The sequence below is a fragment of the Heloderma suspectum genome, chromosome W (genome assembly GCF_057233095.1).
Source record: "Heloderma suspectum isolate Gila_16-S chromosome W, 16-S_ref, whole genome shotgun sequence".
Taxonomy (NCBI): domain Eukaryota; kingdom Metazoa; phylum Chordata; class Lepidosauria; order Squamata; family Helodermatidae; genus Heloderma; species Heloderma suspectum.
The window spans coordinates 28,702,610-28,727,040 of NC_139475.1; the positions used below are offsets into that span (position 1 = coordinate 28,702,610).

Consider the following 24,431-nt stretch of genomic DNA (forward strand, 5'->3'; position numbering starts at 1 on the left):
GCCAGAGGTTATTCACTCCTTTCCTAGAGCCTGAAAGATAGCAATGAAGGAGCCAAATAACTCATGCTGTGTGAGAGGGTTTGGTGCCATCATGGAGAAGGTGGCATGCGTGGAGAACGGCCTCTGAACTTCTTAGCCTGCCATGGAAGTAGCCGCCAGCAGATCTGTGGCCTTGTGTTTCTCATTCCCGCTCACGTGGTTTGAATCCTTCAGGGGGGCAAGTTAGGTTACGTCTGGAATCTGCCAATATTGATGGATCTCTGTCCAGTTGTTGGTGCGTCCCAATCCTATTGAAGGCCCAGACTCCTGGTTCCTATATTCATTGGATCTCTTCCTCCAAACGTAATCCCTGGTTCCGCACTACTGATGTGGGTTTCCTTAGCGTGCTTGACCCTTTTGGAACTTTGAGAGAGAGCTTCGGCTATTGGGCGGAATAGAAAGGAAATTAAATAAAATAAATAAATAAAAATAAATAAAGTTGAGAGAGTGTTGTGGGGACTCTCACAAAATGGCTGCCATAGGGGGAGCGGCTTGCTCCTTCATAAAATGGCTGCCATGGTATGCCTGGCTGCTCACAAAATGCTCATTTCCCAGAAGGCAAACAGGTGAGGCTAAAAGGAAAGTAACTTGTCCAAGAACCTACGTAAAAGGCAGAGGTGGGGTCTGAACTCCAAAACACAAAAACACTCTTTAGATTTCAGATAAAGATGGCCCTGGAGCACAGCACTTAGCTTTGCGGCATTGCAACCTTCCAGTTTGAAAAAAAAAATTAAAATCAGGAGGGGGCAGGGAGCCTGGTGGGTGCCAAGAGAGGTGCCCGTGGGCTGCACGTTGGAGATCCCAGTCATAGATAGGGATAAAACACCTCCTTAATCCTCCAGGAGTTGTGCAAGAGCCTTCTGGTTCTTTTTAGCAATATTTCTCCCCACTATTCCAGATCTGTAGAGGTGTGACCCTTGAACAACCTTGCGAATAACTCTGTGTGTGGCTGCTTATATATTGTTATGATTATACATCAAGGCTCAGAAGGAAAGATCCATCCCTTCTTTTTTTCTGTTTAAAACTTTTCCTTGCTGGAGCCAATTCTTACTCATCGTAGGCAATCGGACAAGTAACTTGTGGCTAGGGAGCCTTGCAGGTTAGTTTGTTGCAGAACCCAGAGTCAGAGAGACCACGGAGTGAAGGAAAAAGAGATTCTTTATTTAACGCGCGGGCTTAAGGCTGGAATCACTTCCAAAGAGCCAGAAGCCCCGAAATACATCAGCACATTGGTTTTTATAGACATTGTGACACATATGAAACGGCTCCTCCTCTCCCTCCCGTGTGGGGTTGCAGTCCTCAACATTTCTTCTCTTAGCACCATTGTTTATAATACAAGAAATGGGTTATAGGGTAGCCATGATAAGCAGAGAACAGCAGAGAACATGATATATGTATCACCATGACCTTAGCCTTGGTGACAAGTTAAGAGATTCCTGTGTCTCATCAGCTTACAAACATATATTTCAGAGAGCAAGAGCTCAGCAAGAACATGAGGCATGAGACTGCATGAGGCTACTTAGTCTGACCCCCGATATGGCTGCTACATTCCCCCCTTAAATGCATAATTTCATTACAATTATAGCATTTCTGATAACCATACAAAGCTTTTTGTGACATACATATTACTTAGCCTCTTGTTGGGCTATTAGAGCGTAGAGGGCGGCAGTTTTACTAGCTGAGACATAAAACAGATTGGTTAAACAGCGCATAAGACAAGGAATGCAGAGACATAACAGAACTTTTATGAACAACACTGGTAGAATTAGGATGAACAATGCTTTAAGCCAGCTAAGATCTGGAAGCCAAGGGGTTAACTAATTGAGCTAATTGTTTTGTCTTATTGTTTTGTTAGCTACTATATTGTGCAGCTTGTTGATCTGTTCATTTACAGCATTGCCATTATCAGTTAAGTTAAAACAACAGAGCTTTTGGTGTGTCTCACAACTTAAATGATGAAGAAGGATGAGGTAATCTATACCAGCTCTATTTTCTAGAACTGCACCTCTTAGATCACGCAACTCTTTATTTAACAATGACAATGCACGTGAGGTGGCATTTATGCTTTTGGCTAAGCTGCAAGCTAACCGGTTGATCTCCAGACCATCAGCCAAGGCTAAACCTGGAACCCCAACCAGTGACATTGCTAAGGCCAATTTTTCTGAGTCAGAATATAACTGCACGTGACTATTACAATTTTTAGTTAGTTGGAGTGCTCGAGGCTGCCGTCGACGGATTTTCTCGGGCCGCAGGGGAAGAATTGGCACCAGTTCAATTGGCGGCTGAGGCAACATGGGTGGTTATTAGACAAGTTGGCAGGAATGAATGACCAAGTGCGGGAACTACATGTCTAAAACCATCCATGAGGCAAAAGTATGTGGGCATCATTAAAATATATGTTTTGAATTTTATTACAGTGGAAGGGGGCCAGGGATAGCTTTATATTTTCTGGAAAAATTTTGACAATTAAGCATTCGTGCACACATAGCATTTGTTTCAGCAACAATGGGGGTGCGTAGAGTGAACTCTGTAGGGGGTAGGATCTTTGCAACCACGCCCCAATTAGCATTTTGGGAATAAGTTAAACTTACACCATAAACACTTAACATAGTATCTTTTTGAATTTTCCCAGGATGTCTACAGACAGGTATTAGGCAAGAGCTAATAAGCCTGTTTGCAGGTATACCTCTTGGCAAACAAAAATGTTTTACTCTCGTGATGTTAGCCAGGTGAAGCCAGTAATTATCAGCAAATCACTGGGGCAAACTTCTCCTTCCAGGGGCAGACCCCCCTTTTTGCACCTTATTAAGGAAACACAATGCAACACTACTAACACTACAATACGCATGTTTGATCTTCTTTGGGATCTGACCGTACGCTGGGCAGCTATTCACCTGGCAAGCTGCAGTAGGGTCTAGTCCCCTTCTTCAATTCTCCAGTTGCTGGTCTGACCGTACGCAGGGGGACAGTCTCCCGGTGTGTCCACAGTAAGGTGTAGCCTGAGTCTTCTTACTGCTTTTTCAGAATGATTTTTAAAGGATTTTCAGGATTTCTGTTTACAGTCTACTCTCCCCCCCCTCGCTCTCTTGACTCATGTCCAATGTATCCAGGGTTTAACTCCAGCTGCTTTCATAGCTGCGGGGGTGGAAAGTATGACAGTTTTCAGTCTTCTCCATCTGGGAGTCAAAGGGTTATTTTTCCCTCTTTAACTCATACTTTAACTCTTGGTTGGACAGGATGAACTTCTGTGATGGGAATGGCTTATTTTCTAAGACAAAGCGATGCTGGGCTTGAAGAACTTCGCTCAGTGTTTGGACTTCTTGTTTAAGGCTAACGTTTGCTTGCTCTTGATGCCACTCCAGTGTCAATTATGAAGTCAATTTCACGGCCCCTCTCAAGCTATCTCCCTCTTCGCCCATTCTGGCCCCTTTGGTTTTCTCTTTTGCATTTGATTTCTTTTATTTGGGCATTCATGCCACTAATGTTCATCTTGTCCACACTGGGCACACTGGTTCTTTTTTAAGAATCTTCTGCCTCTGCCGGGTCTTCTTCTTTTCTTCTCTCGTCCACGTCTTCTTGGGCCTCTGGGTCGAGGGGGGTGTACTGGCGATAGGCATCTGAAAGATGCTCCAAGTACGCTCTGGGGCCTCGGTGGCACCTTGCAGCACTTTAGACACTTCGGTCATATTAACTGACTTCTTCATACCTGCCTTCATGGCTTCTAACAGCAGGGTTTGATACTGGGTGAGGTGCTCTAGCCCCACTTGTGTTTTGGGATTCCAGCGGGGGGGTTTACTTACAAGGAGACTTTATTGGGTAACTTACAGCACACAGGCGTACTTAATGGTTGGATCAGACAGCTTCTCTGAACCACGAGCTATTGGCCTAAATGGGTTTTATACCATACATGTTACCCATGAGGCAGTACAACACTACCAAGCATTTTCAGCATAGGCTAGAAGTGTTTGGTTCTCAGGCACAGCTTCCTGTAAACAACTTCGCTTCCCAAAGTGCTTGATAACACTTTTATTCATTAGTATGGGAAGACAAATTTTTTCTCTTTTTTTTGCTTTCTTTTTTTTTGCTGATCTGCCTGTATTGCAGATCATGTTTCAAACTTTTTACATAAAACTTTTTGCTCCATGCACCAGCCTTGTCTCTTTATTTGTCTTTTTCAAGTTAAACTCACTTACTTAAACCTTTCTGCCTTACACTAGTCTCAATGACACACATTTGGGATAGGCTCTTCTTTGCTTTCTCGACTTGCCTTTTGTCTTTTCTTCTTGTCATCCATTGGGAACCACACTCAGTATTATTTGGAGTTGCAACTAACACTAATCTGCAAATATCACATATATTTTATGATATTTAAGAAATCATAAAATATACACAACAAACTTTTTTTCTGCAATTTAACACAATGAATGGAAAGCACTTCTAGCACGGTAAGGCATGATCCAGCAATTATACTGCTCTTCTGGCATGCTCAGGGCCTATTAAAATCAAGGGACGGGCATACCCACACACGCAAAGAGTTCTAGGTCACCATTTTTGCATCGGCAACTCTATGCTGCATGAGTTCTAGCAGAAGGAAATCTAAAAGTCATAGATCAAACTTAGCTTGTGGTACACTGAGCTGACTACAAACACAGACACACGGTCCACAGCGATGAGAGTTCAAGTTTATCAAAAGCTTCACAGCACTGTCCATGGCAAGTCTTTGACAATTTATAATTTTAGTCCATGTGCAGAGTGTCTCTAAAAAGCCCAGATGATGATGGAGGCAAACAGAGAAGGCTCTGGGCAATGAAGATGCGATGTTTCCAGCAAAGGCTCTCCACTTTTGCATCAGTTTAAAAAGGGAAAGTGTGGCCCTACACCCCTTCTGACAGACAAGGGCCTTTAACTTTTTAGCAAGGCCTCTGTCTAAACAGAGCAGCACAGCTCAGCTCAGCTCTCTAGCCGTGCGCTTTAACCTGGTCAACTCCTCTGTAAATTTTATTGTACTTCTGTCAGGTTTTCATAGACATTTTAAAAACTTACTCTTTTTTTTCTATCTTCTAACCTGGTACACGAAAGCACTGAAACACTGAGTGCCGAAACTCAGGACGCTGGGGGGTGATGGGCATCGCCTTATACTTGCATTTTTCAGGCAGCCATTAATCTTCGGGGAGGCGGTGGGGTGATTTGCAGGACTTCAAAGGCAAGCTTCTCAGTTTTTTTGTATTTGTAAATCCCAAGCTCAAAACAGGACAGGATGAGGTACAGGGCAGCTAAATCTTTGCTTTGGCACGGGCAACAAATAACTCGGGTCAGCTTTCTTCGCTGGGGTCTCAAACAGGAAAACAGTCGTAATTTAAAGTTGTAACATCACTGACAGCGTCAGTCAGCCAGCCAGCCACACAGATCTCACTGTTTTTTAAGACGGTTACTCTAATATCTTCTTTTCTTCTCAATCAGGTTGGGTCTCCCTGCTTACACAGTTTATTGCAGCTTCCAGGAGCATGGTAGTAGCGTGATTTTGGCTTGGCCAAGAACATCCTGTCTGGTTTCTCGGTCTCTTCAGCACACACACTCAGGCAGTCTGACACTGGACACTCAAATCAGTGAGATTTCTTCATTGCAGGGAATCCCACGGCAAAAGCTGAATGGTTACGCTCTTCAGAAATCATATAGCCGGTGGTCAGTAGCTACAGGCTTTATGCAATTTTAACACAGTTCAAAGCTAAACACAGCTACCTTGACAGAGATCTTCATCATGGTTTCTCCGCTTCATTCTGCTTTGGGTCAGTCTTATGGCACACTTTCCACTCGAAGAGGGGTCTAGCCTGTGCTCTGGGGGCTGATTCTTTACCTTTATTTTCTATTTTGCCTTCATCTTCTGGGTCTTCATTTTCAGTTTCCATTTCTTAGGGATTTCATCTCAATTAGGCGAGGAGATGATGTTGCACAACTCAGAACGTTGTGGGCAATTTTCCTGCCCCCCCCCCCCTCTCGGCGCACTAGGCTAACAGCTACTTCTTCGGCCTCACACTCTCACGCTTCGTTAAAAGCCAGGCTGTCCTGCAACATTTTTCTAATTAACAGCCTCAGATCTTGTTCTTTTTTTTCTCTCAGCTCGACCTTGAGCGTTTTGCTGTTTTCTCTCTCTATTCTGAATCTTTTTTTTTTTTAAACCTTTTCCCTTCTTTGTTTGACATACATCTCAAGGGGGTGCAAGTCTTGAGCAATAGACGAGCTCGCCTCCCCTTTTTTGTGAGAACACATCTTTTTAAGGGTCACTGCCGATTTTATTAAATCTTCTGCCCAACACTTCAATTCTTCAGTTTCTTTTATTAATGCTGATTGAGCTGTAAGAGGGGAACCTCCCGATCCCGTAGAGATGGAAGTCTCGGCAGACAATATCTGGGAGTTGAGGACCGTAGCTGAAATCGGCGAATTACTGCCGGTGGGGCTTGAAACTGATGGTGACAGTTCTAAGTCAAAGCGAGGGGCAATGCTTCTGTAGGGGGGATGGCAGGGGCTCAGGAGCCACAGGATCTGGATCTCGACGGGGCGGTCTCACAGTAACATGGGCCCGTGGTGGAAGCAGGGCATAAGCAGGTGGAAACGCCGTTAGCTCTGCCAGATCTTTACACGAGGCTTCTAACACTGGTTGTAATTTTTTTTTTTTTGGCCAATTTTATACATGGCTGATTTTGCTGGGCTCTAAAGAGCCTTTAGTAGGCCATCCTACACCAAAAGACGGCCACTCTATTTCACACAAAGTCTGCAACCGTTGAGGATTCATGGGGGGGGTCCCCATAATCTCCACTAAAACCTTTCTTAAAATTTGCTAGCATACATCCCAAGGGGGTGCAAGGTTTGCTTCCCCCACCACCCACACCCTCCCTCCTAAATTGAAGACAGACACAATTAGGGAATGGGATTTGGTCAGTGAGTAAGGGGTCTCACTGGCCGACACAAGAGGATTTTACACACCACGCACTTTGCTACTGGCCTGGGCACCCGGACGGTCAACGGTATGCGTCAGAAACCGTAGTAGCCACTCACACAATCATCAGTCTCTCCACTGCATCCATATGTCCCTGCCACCCACTTTTCCCACTTTTTACCAGAGCGGAAAGCGGCTTCCCCAGCTTCCTCAGCTTCCTACTGAGTACTGGCGTGCTGGGTACTGGCGCCCACTCGGGGGTGTGATCAGGCCACCCTTCTACCCGCAAGGAGTAGGTTCTTTTTGTATACGTATACCACCAACACTGACCTTCTTCATAAGGCGGGGCCCTCTTTTTTTCTTCCCAGTGGCCTTTCTCCCTAAAGGCGGGGCCCTCTTTTTCCCATATACTTGCCTTTCTCCTGAAGGCTTCCAATGTGGGTTTCAACTCAATTGCAGCTGCGATACAGGCAGGGCTCAAGTTCCTTCCTCCGCTTCCCAAGGTTCTCTTGCCGCTCGCTGCCGTTTGGGCGATCCCGGTGCAGGCTTTCTCCCATTCACTCGACAAAAAGGTCAGTGGCGCCAAGAAAGGGAGGCATGCGCCGAGCTCGTCTTCCCGTTGCGGCGATTAAGAGCAGGCAACTGCCACTTCTCTGTGTCAGAGCCTGCCACATCCAAGTCACGGCACCATTTATGTTGCAGAACCCAGAGTCAGAGAGACCACGGAGTGAAGGAAAAAGAGATTCTTTAATGCGTGGGCTTAAGGCTGGAATCATTTCCAAAGAGCCAGAAGCCCCGAAATACATCAGCACATTGTTTTTATAGACACTGTGACACATAGGAAACAGCTCCTCCTCCCCCTCCCGCGTGGGGTTGCAGTCCTCAACATTTCTTTTCCCAGCACCATTGTTCATAATACAAGAACTGGGTTATAGGGTAGCCATGATAAGGAGAGAACAGAAGAGAACAACAGAGAACAAGATATACAATTGTATGACCTTTGACAAGACAAGGAATTCCTGTGTCTCGTCAGCTTACAACAATATATTCAAGGGAGAAAGAGCTCAGCAAGAACATGAAGCATGAGACTGCATGAGGCTACTTAGTCTGACCCCCGATATGGCTGCTACAAGTTGGCTGTTGTTGCAGGTTTCCTTCTCCAATCTGTGTTGGTCTCTTGTTGCAGGGTGTCGAAGAGAGGAGGAGTGTGATCCATTCCTTGATATCTGGGGCGTTGGCTGGTGCTGTGGCCAAAACAGCCGTGGCACTGTTGGACAGGACGAAAATCGTATTCCAAGGTATATGGGGGGCGGGGTGAGGAGAAGCAGGGGAGCCTTCTCAACATCCTGAGGCAAATCTGTATATCCTCTGTATTTGATGGGTGGGAGGGGGGATTTACATGATGAAAAGGAAATTTCCGTGACCTGTATACATTATAAATGCCATTCTGCTATTTGTACAGATGAGTAAAGAGCCACATAGCCCTGACCACTGGAGTCTCTGCTACCATAAGGCCTAGAAACTTGCAGTTTTGCTAATGAAAGTGGAAGTCCTCAGCTGAATTTTGCACTGGGGTGTGGGGAAAGATGTTCACCTGGTACAAATGCAGAGTGCGCACAGGCTGCAATTCAAGCATTGTGCTAAGCAATGATTTGTGCTAACCATAGTTTAGAGCCCAAACTGCGGTTTTGAGGGACAAAATGTACAAGTGAACCATGGCTTGGAGCAGCTTGTCTGCATTGCTTTTCCATCTTCTCAGCAGTTCTGTTTCTCAGTGTGGCAGTCTCTGGAACAGCCACTTTACTATTGTTTGTGAATGTGAACATGGCGCCAAACCATGGTTGGCACAAGCCATGGCGGGAGGTGGTTTTGTAAGCCATGGTTTTTGCTATGGTTTGCCATGATGTCTGGATCAACAAACCAGGGTTGGCAACTGACCACCAAACCAGAACATTTGATAATGTTGAGTTGCTTTGTGCACAGTCTACTGTAGGGGGTGGAAAGTGGCATATAAATTTTTAAAAATTGGAAGTTGGTTTGCAAACCATGGTTCCTGATTTTTGTTTGCTGGCTAATGGCCAACTAGGACTTGTCCATTCATACAGCACATAGTAGAATTCTAAGCACTCTAAGAAATCTAGATATTTTATTAAAAGCCATCAGTCTCCCTCTCTCTAGTACCAGGGTGGGTAACTGGGGGGCCGCCGCATGCTGTTTGACTGCAACTCCCATCATCCCTCACCATTGCCTATGCTGGCCAGGGCTAATGGGAGCTGTAGTACAACATCATCTGGAGAGCCACAGGTTGCCAACCCTGTTATCTAGTGTGACCAAGAAACTGGACCCAGAGTGGGGCTATGCAGATAGAAACAGGCTTGATGCTCAGTAGCTGGAGTCACCAAAGCAGGGAACAACATTAGCCTTGTACTTAAGCACTTGCCTGGTTGCCATAGGCGACAAGGAATTGCATGCAAGTGAGTGAGTGGGCTGGGGGAAGAGGAAGGGCAGGGTGCTCAGTCTCTATACCTGGCATAGAAATGCAGTGGCCTGCTGGATGAGGAGTGGAGCGCCCCATTTCTCCTCTGCCAGCCCCTGGCAGGCTAGTAAAATACCTTGCAGGCTAGTAACTCCTGTGGGTTTATTTGCAAGGCTATGAGAACCCTTTTTACTTTCCTATTCGAGTGAGTGGGTTGCTGTCCGTTGCGTGGGAAAACTTAAAAACACAGTATTTGGACCCAGTTGCCATGGGGCTCCTGTCTTCCACAGCTGACACTGGGGCCATAGTCCTCAAGGAAATAGTCAACTTGTGCCTTGGACTGTACTGCTGCAGCTCATATGACTGGAATATGAGCTTCTCCATACAAAACGTTTCCTGACATGCTAAGTCTTCTATGTGCGGAGAGAAGGCTTCTAGCCTAGCCTTCTTCTCTTTGACAAGCTACCTTTCTATGTACAGGATTTTTTTGTAAATAAAAGAGCACTCCATGATTTATTTTTTTGTTTTAAACTGTTTTTATCTTGCTCCTCAGCCAAAAAGGCTACCAGAGCAATTTACATATAATCAGTGTAACAAGACGGTACTTGCCCACAGGCTTACAATTTAAAAAGACAGGACATGCAAGGAAAAGGAATGGGGGAGGGAAGAAGTAAAAATGCATGCAGGAGCATGAATGGCCCTGCTTTCACCTCTCATCTCCCTCAGTATAGCCTGCTGGAATGGCTGCTGGTGGTGACAGCTGAGGGAGAAGGAGCCTTCATGGAGATGTCTAGTCCACCCGTGGCCTGAAGTGGTCCAAGCAAGACACACAATTAACTATCTTCTTGAGAGCTCAGTTGGGATATCCCAGTCCTCTGACTGGGATCCCATGTGGGCTTGTAATATGAGAGAGACATTTACACAAAATGCTAGGCCAAAATCCTTCAGAATCCTGGTTCATCATTGGCAAGCAAGTGTGCCATGCTCCTGCACACTGCCAGATCACTCCCGCTTGACTCCTCTTGAAAGCAGGAGTGGCTAACCTAACCAGGAATTTACCAGGGCGGAAAAGCTTGTCTGAACCTAGACCATGGCTTGTTGTTCCTCCAACATGCCTGGATCCAGAAGCCAACTTCAAACCCTGGCTTCAGACTCTGGCTTGTTAGAGGAATGCCAAAAGCAGGGTACTGGTTGAAGCATAATGATAAACATTTTATTTATTTATTACATTTATATCCTGCCTATTTTCCTCTTTAAGGAACCCAAGGCGGCGTACATAATCCTCCTCCTCTCCATTTTATCCTCCCAACAACAACCCTGTGAGGTAGGCTGGGCTGAGAGTCTGACTGGCCCAAAGTCACCCAGGGAGCTTCCATGGCCGAGTGGGGACTAGAACCCAGATCTCCCAGCAACCAGTCCAGCACTCTCACCACTACACCACACTGGCTCTCTGCCCTGGTAAGTTCCTGGTTAGCTTAGCCGTTCCCACTTTCAGGAGGAGTCAAGCGGGAGTGATTGGGCAGCATGCAGGAGCATGTTTGCTTGTGTAGGATAAGCCAGGATGCTGAAGAATTCTGGCTTCGTATTTTGTGAGAATGTTGCCATTGTCCCCAGGGGTCTTTATGGACGTTGAAACCTTGCAGTCAAGACAGAATTTCATGGGCATCTGCCTAGATAATCATCGTCATCATAATATGATGATGATTATCAACAACAACAACAGTATGGACTTTTCTTGAGATTTGTGATGTGAAAGGTTCTTCTACACAGGTTTAACATTTCAGGTTCTGGATAACCCTTGTATTGGAGAGGAATTGCAAAGCAGGAATTACCCAGTGGGGTCATCTCTCAGGTTGCACCACCCAAGCTGCCAAATAGCTGGTTCAAACAACAGACCTGTGCCCCAAAATGGAATGGCCCAAAATTAGATTGGCGGAGGGGTTGGCGGGGGAGAGAGGAAAGGATTAGGTGGAGTGGTGGATTAACACTGGACTTTCAGCTTAGTTACGAGAGTGGAGAAGTTCCAAATTTCAAACCTGGTTTGTGGCCCGGATTAAAGGATCTCTTTCTCTCTTTTTTTCATTTGAGGATTAATCCTCGAATGAGATTTTGTTGGAAGGAGAATTTGGCTTGGTTTTTCTTTATCTGCTTATCTCTAGCCTGGGATGATTGGAAGCAGCGCAGAATCAAATTGAGGTTGGAGGGGATGACACTGAACTCAGAATTGTGCAAAGAGAATTGGTGGTGGTGGGGCAGAGAGATTGTGGGGACCAGGGAACTGGGTTTCTCCTTTTAAACTACACATTACATCAGAGGGATTTGTTGATCAGTAAGTGTCCAAATCCTTTTCTGTATTAGTATTCATAAAGCACATAAAATAAACCATCAGGGGCTGTTGTCTGATTAAAAGGATCTTAGTTGATGACTCATGAGTTCTAGTCTATTGATTAAATTTGCATGTTCTGATATAGTGGTACTTCTATCATTAATTTATAGTATTGTAAATATAGTATAACTAATTAAATATATGCTACAATTATATATGTATATAGATATAATTAATTATATATATAGTGTTGGACTAGGAGCTGGAAGATCTGGGTTCTAGTCCCCACTCGGCCATGGAAGCTCACTGGGTGACTTTGGGCCAGTCACACACTCTCAGCCCAACCCACCTCACAGGGTTGTTGTTGTGAGGATAAAATGGAGAGGAAGAGGATAATGTAAGCCACCTAGGGTTCCTTGCAAGAGGAAAAAAGGTGGGATATAAATGCAATAAATAAATAAATAATATAATTCATTGTATTTCCCTGGCCGTAGGCTTCGTACTCTTAATTTAGACTCCCAGCTGTCCATGGAGGCTCGGGTGTCAGCTGTGAGCTGGACAGCACTGAACCAACTCCATCTGATACGGCGGCTGCGCCCCTACCTTCCTGACCACCTGCTCCCATCGGTAGTACATGCCCTGGTCTCCTCTTGTCTAGACTACTGTAGCGCGCTCTATGTGGGGTTACCCTTGAAGATGGTTCGGAAGCTGCAGCTGGTGCAGAACGCGGCAGCTCACCTGATTAAAGGCAGCCACCGGCGTGGTCATATCACTCCGGAGCAAAAGGGGTTACACTGGCTACCAGTTATTTTCCGAGCCAAATTCAAGGTGTTGGTTTTGATCTTTAAAACCCTATGCAGTTCTGGCCCAGCCTATCTTAGGGAGCGCCTCCAGCAGCACCAGACAGGCCGCTTAACAAGATCAGCCTCGGCTGGCCTTCTCTCTGTCCCATCAGCCAGGACAGCTAGGCTGGTGAGGATGAGGCAGAGGGCCTTCTCTGTGGTGGCCCCCACTCTGTGGAACTCCCTCCCTAGGGAACACCGCCATGCCTCCTCTTCAATGAGCTTCCGCCACGTACTGAAAACTTGGTTATTCAGGCAGGCATTTGGGGTGGGTTAGGGTATTTTTAAATAATGTTTTAATGTATAATTTTACTGTTTTACATTGTACCATTGTACATCGCCCAGAGTGGCCGGGCGACCGGCCAGATGGGCGATTAAGAAATTTAATAAATAAATTTAGAGGTGCCAAGATAGTGGTAACTCAGATCCAGGTTTACTTAAAAGGAGTACTTTATTGAGTACCATCAGCATGCAGGCGTACCCAATGGTTGGATCAGACAGTTTGTCTGAATCCAGAGCCATGGGGTAAAATGAGTCTTATACCATACATTTTAGCAGTGAGGCAGCACGACACTAGCAAGTGCCACCTGGCATTCATTCCCAGCATAGACGCCTGCAGCTTTAAGGCAAATAAACTTTGCTTCCCAGGCACATCTTGATAAGACACTCCACTCATTAGTATGGAATGTGCTTGACTATCACCCTTTGACTCATCCTGGTAAATCAAGAGGCCTGTTTGGTTCAGAAGGCTGCTGTTTTCCCTAAGTCAGAGAACATTATGGGGCATCTAAGCCCCTCTAAAACTACTAATAGCTTGGTTCAGGCCTGGATCCTTACATTCATATAATATAATATTTAGAGGTTGGTGTAAAGCGGCACAACGGCAAAGCAACAAGCAGGCTCTGGGTCCACTGTGTATGGAGTCAGTCTTAAGGTAAAATGTATAAGAAAGATAGAAAGACTAAGAACAAAGTATTTAAATATATTTTAAGCTAAATGAGGGCAGAAGCTGGAAAAATTAGCTTAAAATATATTTTTAATACTCTGTCTTTCTTACAATATAATATTTAGATATATAAGTATCTATTGCCTGGTTGAGGCATCTTAGTCAACCAGAAGTTTAATTTTTTAAAAAATCTAAACATTTAGTTGATTGAACATTGCTAAACACTAAATAAAAGTGGATTTGAAAGACCTAATGTATTGGGAATGTGGTAGCTGCCGAATTCTGAAGTGGCAGGGTCCTGCACTAGGAACATAGGATGCTGCTTTTTGCTCTTCGTCCATCTGGCTCAATATTGTCTACCCAATACTGGCTGGCAGCCATGCCTCTCCAGTTTTTCAGGCAGGGGTCTTTCCCGGCCCTATCTGGAATGGCAGGAATAGAATCTGGGACCTTCCATATGCAAAACAGGTGCTCTACCACAGGTGCTCTACCCTTCCAACCCTACTATTCTATGATTCTATGAACACTAGGATTTTATCTATCTTATATAAATACTTTATACATGTGTAAACCTCTAGCTAAAGTTTTTAAAATAAAAACACGCACACGTATCAACAGGACAGTCACAGAAGTTACATGTTATCATACATTCTTATTCCATTATCTAATAACCAGAAACTAGCATTTCTCAAATTTCCTATCATCATCATTACCGTAGTAAGCACCTAAAATTTTCTAAGTGCTGTACAGATACTGAAAGGTAAGACAGCCCCTGCCTGTAGGCTCACAATCAGGCATGATACAAAAGGAAAAAGGAGTGGAGAGGGAAGAGGAAAGTAAGCACTGGGGCAGCAGCTCCTTCTGCAACCAATGGATGAGACAAGATTGGTCTCCCTCTTGCTTGGAGGGGAAGGGGGTACAGCCTCCTAGTGGCCATTGGTTCCCTAGCCAATGGATGAGGCCAGAATGTGCTGCCCTTTGTCTCTGCAGATCCTTTCTCTTTTCTCTTTTACTTTTATTTATTTGTTTGTACCGCCTTTTTTTTTTTTAAAGTGGATCACGATTACAGGACCCCAAAAGGTGGGACGTATTAGGCTGATGTGGAGGTGTAGCAACTTCATCTGGCCTCTGGCTCTTCTGATCCAGATTGCAGGTGTGTCCCTCCAGAGCACGGGAAGGCAACTTGTGGCCCTTCAGATGTTTTGGCCCACAACTCCCATCCTCTCTACCCAGCATGGCCAACGGTGAGCGATCATGGGAGTTTTAGGCCAAAACATCTGGAGGGCCACAAATTGCCCTCTCCTGCTCCAGAGGGAACAGGGAGAAGGAGCTATGGGTCTGGCTGATGACTTGCAAAAACCATCCTTCGGACAATGTGCAGAGACCGCTGTCCCCTGGCACCGGGGGATGCACATGTGCCTCCCTGCAGAAGGAACTGTAAATGAACCATGGGACGGGCTGACTGTAAAGATGCTGGTTTTGACCTATAAAGACTTATATGGCTCGGGATCACAGCACCTGACAGAACACCTCTCCCAGCATGAACCCACCCATACATTATGTTCCTCATCTAAGGCTTTCCTCCAGGTGCCTCCTCTGAGGGAGGCTCGGAAGGGGGCAACAATGGAAATGGCCTTCTTGGGGGGGGGGGGGCAATTATGGAATGATCTCCCTTATGAAGCCTGCCTGGCGCCAACGTTGTTCTCCTTTTGGTGCCAGGTTAAGACCTGTCAGGAATGAATCTGAGCGTGTGGAGATAGTCAGCAGCTCAGACTCAGGATGGGAACAGCCAGAACTGGGGGAGGCTCCCTCCCTGGTGAGCTCAGATATATGGGTAGACGTTCTTCTCAGGACCTTGGCACACGGATGGCTCGACCTGAAGGCCCCCCCTTCCTCCCCCGTGAGAGCTCAGGTCTGGGAGGAGAGTGCGGGGTGTGACCCGAAGGATGCTAGAGTCCGGGAAAAGTTAGAGGTGGAGCTCAGACGTTCCACCCGCTGGCTATGCGTGATAGCCTACGTGCGAGGGAGCAACTCTGAGGGAGGGGCATCCCCCCCCCCTCCGCAAGCTAGTCTGGCCGGGAAGTTCTTGTTCAAACTGCCGGCAACTTCAGCTCCTCTATTGGTATTCGTAATTGTGTGGAGTAGCTGTTTCTTTTGTAGCCTGAGTGTTTCCTAGAATTTACATTTGTAAAGAACTTGGCTGTTAACTAATAAAGGAGTGAGCCTGAAGCCTGGTATCTTGGAGTGTGTTGATTGCGAAGGGAGAGGATGAAGGAACGTCACCTTCCTCATCTCTCAGGCATTTGGCAGCATATGATGAGGTTTTAAATCAGGTCCAGGATTTTTCTTATTGTTGATTGTTGAGAATTGATTTAGATCTATGTGTGTCTCTGTGTGCGCTGTTTGTTTATATGTTTGTATATAAATGGTTTTAGAAAGTGTTTTCAAGGTTTTTAATCTTTGTAAACCACCCAGAGAGCTTCAGTGTCAGGAGCACCCTGGTGGCCTCTTTTAGTAGACTCCAATAGCCAACTCAAGACACAGATGAAATGATTCTTTTCAAAGCTTTAATCCTTTTACAACTTAATGACTCTTTCAGATGCTAATCACCAGCAACTAAGCAAGGAACAGCAGAGTGGCATATGCGCCGAGTAGGCAGTTGATCCCCGTTTGAAGGAGAGTCACTTGAAGACCCTGAACTTATGGGCTAGGGAGAGATCCTCCCTCTTTCCCTTGGGTCCACGGGAGGCGGCCGTTGCTTGCGCGCCAAACGGGCGCTACGCCTCCTTTCTGCGCCCTCCATCGCTCTCTGCGTCGAGCATCTAGCAAGCCTCGTTCCCGTACTTTCTCACTGCTAGGATTACTATCTATCCCAGGAATGCCGGCAGGAGGAATCTCTGCCAGCTGCTGAGCCTGTGAGGGATGAGCTGGCTCCTCTCCCACGGATTGCTGTTCCTCCTCAGAATCAGAACTGCTCTGGGGCTCTATGGGTTCAGTTTCCACCCTGACATTCAGCTATTGGGTGGTACAGAAATGTAATAAGCTAAATCAATGAAGGAATCCATCAAAGCATCCCTCTGTGAGAGTTCACTTACGTCATTGGTTGGCTTGGCTGCAGGTTTCTAAGCCCTGATGCCTATGCGTGTGTCTGTGGCTTTTTCTTTTTCAGTGTCGTCGACTCGGTTTTCTGCAAAGGTAAGGAAAAGCTCTGTTCTCATGTCCTTAAGATGTCCAGCCAGCTCCTTGGTATACACCTGAGCTGAGGGCAATGAAGCAAGAGGGGAGACGGCTAGAACGCAGGTGGAGGAAAACTCGTACAGAGTCTGACCAAATACAGGCTAGAACTCATTATCAAGCCTACTCTGTGACTGTGAGAGTGGCAAAGACACGGTTCTTTTCCACCCGCATTGCATCTTCTCAGTGTCGTCCAGCGGAGATTTTCCAAGTTGTTCGCGGCCTGTTACATCCTGGGCCAGGGAGAGAGACTGTGGAACCCTCGGTTGCACACTGTGATGAGTTTGCACAGCACTTTGAAGATAAAGTCGCTCAGATTCGTCATGAATTGGACACCATGATTACTGCAGTTCCATTGGTAGAGGCATCCAGAGCACCGGCTGGTCCAGTTTTATTGGTTGAGTTTCAGTTATTGAGGCCCGGGGATGTGGACAAGGTGCTTGGCCAAGTCTGGTTGACCACCTGTGTGCTCGACCCTTGCCCTTCGTGGCTTCTTACATCAGACAAGGAGGGGATATCTGGCTGGGTCCAGGAGGTTGTAAATTCCTCCTTGAGAGAGGAAGTGGTGTTGGCCGCTTTAAAAGAGGCGGTAATCAGGCCACTCCTGAAAAAGCTTGACCTGCACCCGGAGGATGGTAACAATTATAGGCCGGTGGCCAACATCCCCTTCCTGGGCAAGGTGCTTGAGCGGGTGGTTGCGGGACAGCTCCAGGCACTCTTGAATGAAACGGATTGTCTAGATCCATTTCAATCGGGCTTCAGGCCTGGTTTTGGAACGGAAACTGCCTTGGTCGCCCTGTGGGATGACATCTGCTGGAGAGGGACACGGGGAGTGCGACCCTGTTGATCCTGGTGGATCTCTCAGCAGCTTTCAGTACCATCGGCCATGGTATCCTTCTGGGTAGGTTGTCTGGGTTGGGAGTTGGAGGCACTGCACTGCAGTGGTTCCACTCCTACCTGGATGGCCGATTCCAGAAGGTGGTGCTGGGGGATTATTGCCATGGGGTTCCAGAGGGCTCTATTTTGTCCCCTATGCTGTTCAACATCTACATGAAACTGCTGGGGGAGGTTATCCAGAGGTGTGGGCAGAGGTGCCATCATAGAATCATAGAATAGTAGGGTTGGAAGGGGCTACAAGACCATCGCGTCCAACCCCCTGCTCGGTGCAGGAATCCAAGTCAAAGCATCCCTGACAGATGGTTGTCTAGCCTCGTCTTGAATGCCTCCAGTGTGGGAGAGCCCACCACCTCCCCAGGTCATGGGTTCCATTGTCGTTCTGCTCTAACAGTCAGGAGGTTTTTCCTGATGTTCTTCCGGAATCTGGCTTCCTGTCGCTTGACCCCATTATTCCGTGTCCTGCACTCTGGGAGGATTGAGAAGAGATCCTGGCCTTCCTCTCTTGTGACAACCTTTCAAGCACTTGACGAGCGCTATCATATCTCCCCTCAGTCTTCTCTTCTCAAGGCTAAACATGCCCAGTTCTTTCAGTTGCTCCTCGCAGGGCTTTGTTTCCAGTCCCCTGATCATTTTTGTTGCCCTCCTCTGAACCCTCTCCAGCTTGTCTGCATCCTTCTTAAAATGTGGTGCCCAGAACTGGACACAGTACTCCAGATGAGGCCTAACCAGTGCTGAGTAGAGGGGAACTAGTACTTCCCGGGACTTGGAAGCTATACTTCTGTTAATGCAGCCCCAAATAGCACAACAAACTGTGGCAAATTCTTAAAGAGATGGGAGTACCAGACCACCTTACCTGTCTCCTGAGAACCCTGTACGAGGGTCAAGAAGCAACAGTAAGAACCACACATGGAACAACCGAGTGGTTCAAAATTGGGAAAGGAGTACGACAAAGCTGTATATTGTCACCCTGCTTATTTAATTTATATGCAGAGTACATCATGAGAAACGCCGGGTTGGATGAATCAGAGGTCAGAATTAAGATTGCCGGGAGAATTATCAACAACCTCAGATACGCAGATGATACCACCCTAATGGCAGAAAGTGAAGAGGATCTCAAGAGCCTCTTGTTGAGGGTGAAAGTGGAGAGTGCAAAAGCTGGTTTGAAGCTCAACATTAAAAAAACGAAGATCATGGCATCTGGCCCCATCACTTCCTGGCATATAGAAGGGGAAGAAATGGAAGCAGTGACAGATTTTACTTTCTTGGGCTCCAAGATCACTGCAGACGGTGACTGTAGCCATGAAATTAAAAGACGCTTGCTCCTTGGGAGGAAAGCTATGGCAAACCTAGACAGCATAGTAAGAAGCAGAGACATCACCTTGCCGACAAAGGTCCGTCTAATCAAAGCTATGGTTTCCCCAGTAGCAACGTATGGCTGTGAGAGCTGGACTATAAGGAAGGCTGAGCGCCGAAGAATTGATGCCTTGGAACTGTGGTGCTGGAGAAGACTCTTACGAGTCCCCTGGACTGCAAGGAGGTCAAATCAGTCCATCCTAAAGGAAATCAACCCTGAGTGCTCATTGGAAGGACAGAGACTGAAGCTGAAGCTCAAACATTTTGGCCACCTAATGCGAAGAGAAAAGTCCCTGGAAAAGACCCTGATGCTGGGAAAGACTGAAGGCAAAAGGAGAAGGGGACGGCAGAGGATGAGATGGCTAGATAGCATCACGGATGCAATGAATATGAACTTGAGCACGCTCCAGGAGAGAGCGCAGGACAGGAAGGCCTGGCGTGCTGTGGTCCATGGGGTCACGAAGAGTCGGACACGACTGAACGACTGAACAACAACAACACATTGTTGGCTCATAGTCAGCTTGTGATCGACAACAATTCCAAGATCCTTCTCGCTTGTAGTATTGTTGAGCCAAGTCTCCCCCATCTTGTAACTGCGCATTTGGTTTCTTTTTCCTAGGTGCAGAACTTGGCATTAAGTTCCCTGTTAAATGTAATTCTATTGTTTTCTGCCCAGCGCTCCAGCCTATGAAGATCACTTTGAATTTTTTTTCTCTCTTCCAGGGTATTAGCTGTCCCACCCAATTTTGTGTCATCTGCAAATTGGATCAGCATTCCCTGCACCTCCTCCTCCAAGTCATTAATAAAAATGTGGAAGAGCACTGGGCCCAGGACTGAGCCCTGCGGTACCCCACTCGTTACCTCTCCCCAGTTTGAGAAGATCCCATTGAGAAGCACTCTTTGAGTCTGATTCATAGCTCCTGGAGTGGCTCAGTTTAACAAGGCAGCCCCTGCCCACAGGCTTACAACCTAAAAAGGCACAACACACAAGGAAAAAGGAATGGGGAGGGAAGAGGAAAAAAACCCACAGTCTTTCAGCCAGGATGGTGTAATGGCGTTGCTTCTCCTGTCATCTCCAACCTTAACTGTGGTTAATAATAACCAGGTTCCCTGTTAAAACCGGGGCTCATGAATGCTCAATCCTTCAAGCCCGCCTCTTTGACAGCTGGTGTCTGCTCTGTCCAGGAGGCCTATCGCCTGATCTACCACACCTACCTCAATGAAGGGTTCTTCAGCCTATGGCGTGGGAACTCTGCCACCATGGTCCGGGTGATCCCATATGCTGCCATCCAGTTCTGCGCACATGAGTACAAGCAGCTTCTGGGCAGCTACTATGGCTTCCAGGGAAAGTAAGAGGCTGCAGATCAGGTCTCTTAAGAGTCTCTTAAGGGTGGGGGGATGGAGGAGAATTGCTAAATGAAGCTGCATATATATTTTTTAAATAATCAGACCATTGGTACATTTAGCTAACTGTTTGGGGTTAATTATAGCCTGCAATTTAATTTGGCCTCAATTGAATTTTTTGCCTAGTGTGCAGCACCTAAAATTAACCTCCATCTTTGCTAATACATGGCTGTCTTGTTTCTCTGCACCTCTGCTCTGTTTTGACTCAGGAACCGGTGTGGTTTGCCCAAGGCAAGAGGCAAATCAGAGTTACAGGTGACCTTTGTGTTTTTAGAAATGGACATCAGCCATTGCTTCTCTCTCCCCAAATGTATTGCTAGGTGTGATCTGATAACTGGAACACCCACCACTGGCTAATTCATTCAGACTGCAGATCTCCCTTTTGAGACTGGATTAATCTATACTGCAGGCCTCATGGCAACAAACACCTGGCAAAATATTTAGACTTTTCTGTTTCTTCCCCCACCCCCTGCTTTTTGTACCACCTAGTCTGATGAAGACTTCGGAGAGCTCAAAGGCATGCACACTTTTATGGAATTTTGTTTGGTCCTAATAAAGTTATTCCCCAACTGTGGATGTTTCTTTTTTTTCTTTTCCTTATGGTCCAGCACGTCTGTCTGATTTTTGTTTGGGCTGTTACATAATGTGGCTTTCAGTGGCAATCCACTGGTTATTTAACTCATGGCTTGGTCTTAGGTTAACATGGGGTTGTTTAACTCACGAACAACCCCAGCTTCCTGGGTTTGGACATCATGGTAGCAACCCTCATTTTTGAAGACTGGCTTTAGTTATGCAAGAGTCAAGGAAAGCACTTTGTACATGCTGAAGGGTATTTTCTCTCACCGTCCCCCTTTTTGTTTACATGTCTCTTGGTTAAAATTGGGACTAGGAACGTCCACTGATAGCTTCTTGTCTAAAAATGATCTGGTTCCAGCCAAGATACCTTCTGGATTAAAGAGATTTGTTCTGCTGGCAGGAAAATCATAGAATCATTGAGTTAGGAAGGACCTTAAATGGTGTGTACCCCCCCCCCCCCCCACCGGTGCAGGAAATCCGCCGTTGTAATATCTCTTGATGGCTCCCTTGAAATCCTCTAACCAGCCTTTAAGAGCTGGGGAAAGTTTTGCCTTCTAAAAATGCTTTCTTTCTGGTTCAGGGCACTCACTCCCCTGCCCAGGTTCATTGCAGGTTCGCTTGCAGGCACAACAGCCGCCATTCTGACGTACCCCCTGGACCTGGTCCGTGCACGGATGGCAGTGACGCCAAAGGAAATGTGAGTGGTCAACAGGAATGCATGTGTGATTTGGGGTGTGTGTGTGTACTGCTTATCGTCGTATATCAAGGGTGCAGAATGATATCCAGGCCTCCTGGAAAACCCCAGAAGGCTCTGCTCCCTTCCTCTGGCCCACCTCCTTTCCCTCAACCATGGATTCTTCCGTGGTCTCTCGGCTTTTGTGCAGCCCCCCCCCCCCAAAAAAAAGGTTGAAATGCCTTTCCTTAGGCTGAATTACTGGCAGCAAGAGCTTTAAGCTAAAATATGTGGGCATTTCTGGCCCCGCCCTTTTTGCCTTTGGCCCTGCCCACTACTCGAATGTGGCCCCTGAGAGTTTCTCCAAAATTGAATTCGGCCCTCAGGCTGAAAGAAGTTCAACACTCCTGCATTCAATTAATGAACATCATGAAGATTCAAATACTTCGATTGGTTTCCTACTGTTCAGATTCAAGAGTAGGGAAGTTGTTGCCAAACTCCTGTATGAAAACATGAGAGGTGTTTTCCCCTCCAGAGGAACCTGAACTTAACTACTGATGGTGATAATAATTGGAAAATCTGAACAGCAGCGAGAGCCACATGCGCACACACCTCAAATGCTCAGAAAGACTCTTTTTCAGGCTAAACCTTCTCTTACAAGTCTGTGACCTCATTTTTTTATATATACCAGAAAATCCACCAGGCTCTGAACATGGGTTTGAGGGAACGGAGCTATTCTCCCAAACTGGATTCAGCTTTCAGTCTGAAAGAGGTTCTTCACCCCTGTTGTAGTATAAGGCAGCTTCGTGTGGTTCTACTAAACCAGCGTGGAGGCAGCAGGACAGTGCTATAGAGGGAAGCAGGACTCATAAGCCTCCCTGTGGTTTTTCCAGACTGTGTTCTGGAAAATCCTGGTGGGTTCCTCCAAAAGAAGATAGGCAGCAACAGCCGAGAATGCCTGAAATACAGCTTGCCTGGCTGTTGGCATCCTCAAATGCTTCTGCCCATTGCCAAGCAAATGTGCACAATGTGCTAAAATGCATGCCACAGGTTAGGAAAGGCGGCACCAAGTCCAAAAGGTCACCAGTGTGGCTCACGAGCAGCGTTAAGGGAGCTATTGGAGAAAAGAGAGCTTCCTTCAGAAAATGGGAGTCTTGCCCAAGTGAGGAAAACAAAAGGCAGCACAAGCTGGCACAAAGGCGATGCAAGCAGACAGTAAGAGATGGAAAAGAGCATTCTGAAGAGCATATCGCTAACAACATCAAGGCCAACAGTGAAGAATCCTTTAAATATACCAGAAGCAGGAAACCAGCCAGGGAGGCCGTTGGACCGCTGGATGACAATGGAGCGAAAGGAGGACTGAAGGAGGACAAGGAGATTGCAGAGAGGCTGAATGAATTCTTTTCACTCGTCGTCACTGCAGAAGATATAGGACAGACACCTGTGCCTGAACTGATGTTTTCAGGAAGGGAGTCTGAGGAACTGAGGCAAAGAGTGGCGACAAAAGATGAAGTTCTCAACCTTACTGATAAATTGAACGCAAATAAATCATCGGGCCCAGATGGTATCCATCCTAGAGTGCTCCAAGAACTCAAAGATGAAATTGCTGACCTTCTAACCAAAATATGCAACATGTCCCTAAGATCAGCCTCTATACCGGAGGACTGGAAGATGGCCAATGTAACACCAATGTTCAAAAAGGGATCCAGGGGGGATCCAGGAAATTACAGGCCTGTTATCTTAATGTCTGTTCCTGGTAAATTGGTTGAAGGCATTATAAAAGATAAAATTAGTAAGCATATAGAAGGACAAGCCCTGCTGAAAAAGAATCAACACGGCTTCTGCAAAGGTGAGCCCTGTCTCACTAACCTTTTAGAGTCCTTTGAAGATGTCAGTAAACATGTAGACAGCGGTGATCCGGTAGACATTGTTTACTCGGACTTCCAAAAGGCTTTTGACAAAATCCCTCACCAAAGACACCTGAAAAGACTTGGCAGTCATGGAATAAAAAGGTAAAGGTGTCCCCAACCAGTCGTGTCCGACTCTAGGGTGCGGTGCTCATCCCCGTTTCTAAGCCGAAGAGCCAGCGCTGTCCGAAGACGCTTCTGTGGTCATGTGGCCGGCATGACTGAACACCGAGGTGCACAGGACGCTGTTACCTTTCCCGCCGAGGCGGTACCTATTTATCTACTTGCAATGTCTTGCTTTCGAACTGCTAGGTTGGCAGGAGCTGGGACTGAAGACGGGAGCTCACTCCGTCACGCAGCACTCGGGTCTTGAACTGCTGACCTGCCGACCTTCCAGTCTGCAGTTCAGCGTCTTAACCACTAAGCCACCGCAGCCCTGTGATTCTAGTCATGGAATACAATCATAGAATAGTAGGGTTGGAAGGGCCCTACAAGACCATCGAGTCCAACTCCCTGCTCAGTGCAGGAACCCAAGTCAAAGCATCCCTGACAAGTGGCTGTCCAGCCTCGTCTTGAAGGCCTCCAGTGTGGGAGAGCCCACCACCTCCCTGGTTAATGGTTCCATTGTTATATTGCTCTAACAGGAAGTTTTTCCTGATGTTCAGCCAGAATCTGGCTTCCTGTTGCTTGAGCCCATTATTCCGTGTCCTGCACTATGGAATGATGGAGAACAGATCCTGGCCTTCCTCTCTGTGGCAACCTTTCCAGTGCGTGAAGAGCGCTATCCTATCTCCCCTCAGTCTTCTCTTCTCAAGGCTAAAAAT

At 46.6% G+C, this 24,431-nt stretch overlaps 1 protein-coding gene across 12 annotated transcripts in view; it reads left to right on the forward strand.

The window, feature by feature from the left end:
- The window catches only part of LOC146333957 (mitochondrial coenzyme A transporter SLC25A42-like), a 133,823-nt gene that overhangs the window by 20,026 nt on the left and 89,366 nt on the right, over positions 1–24,431 (forward strand). For 11 of the 12 annotated variants that reach the window (XR_014786405.1, XM_084825006.1, XM_084825004.1 and 8 more), the window contains 2 exons: positions 8,160–8,271; positions 21,608–21,724. Coding sequence is in view for 11 of the 12 variants with exons in the window: in XM_084825006.1 (XP_084681132.1) it covers positions 8,160–8,271; positions 21,608–21,724 (229 nt within the window). In the remaining variant the exon portion in view is untranslated. The remainder of the gene's footprint in view (positions 1–8,159; positions 8,272–21,607; positions 21,725–24,431) is intronic. The other variant, XM_084825005.1, reaches the window with a different exon arrangement.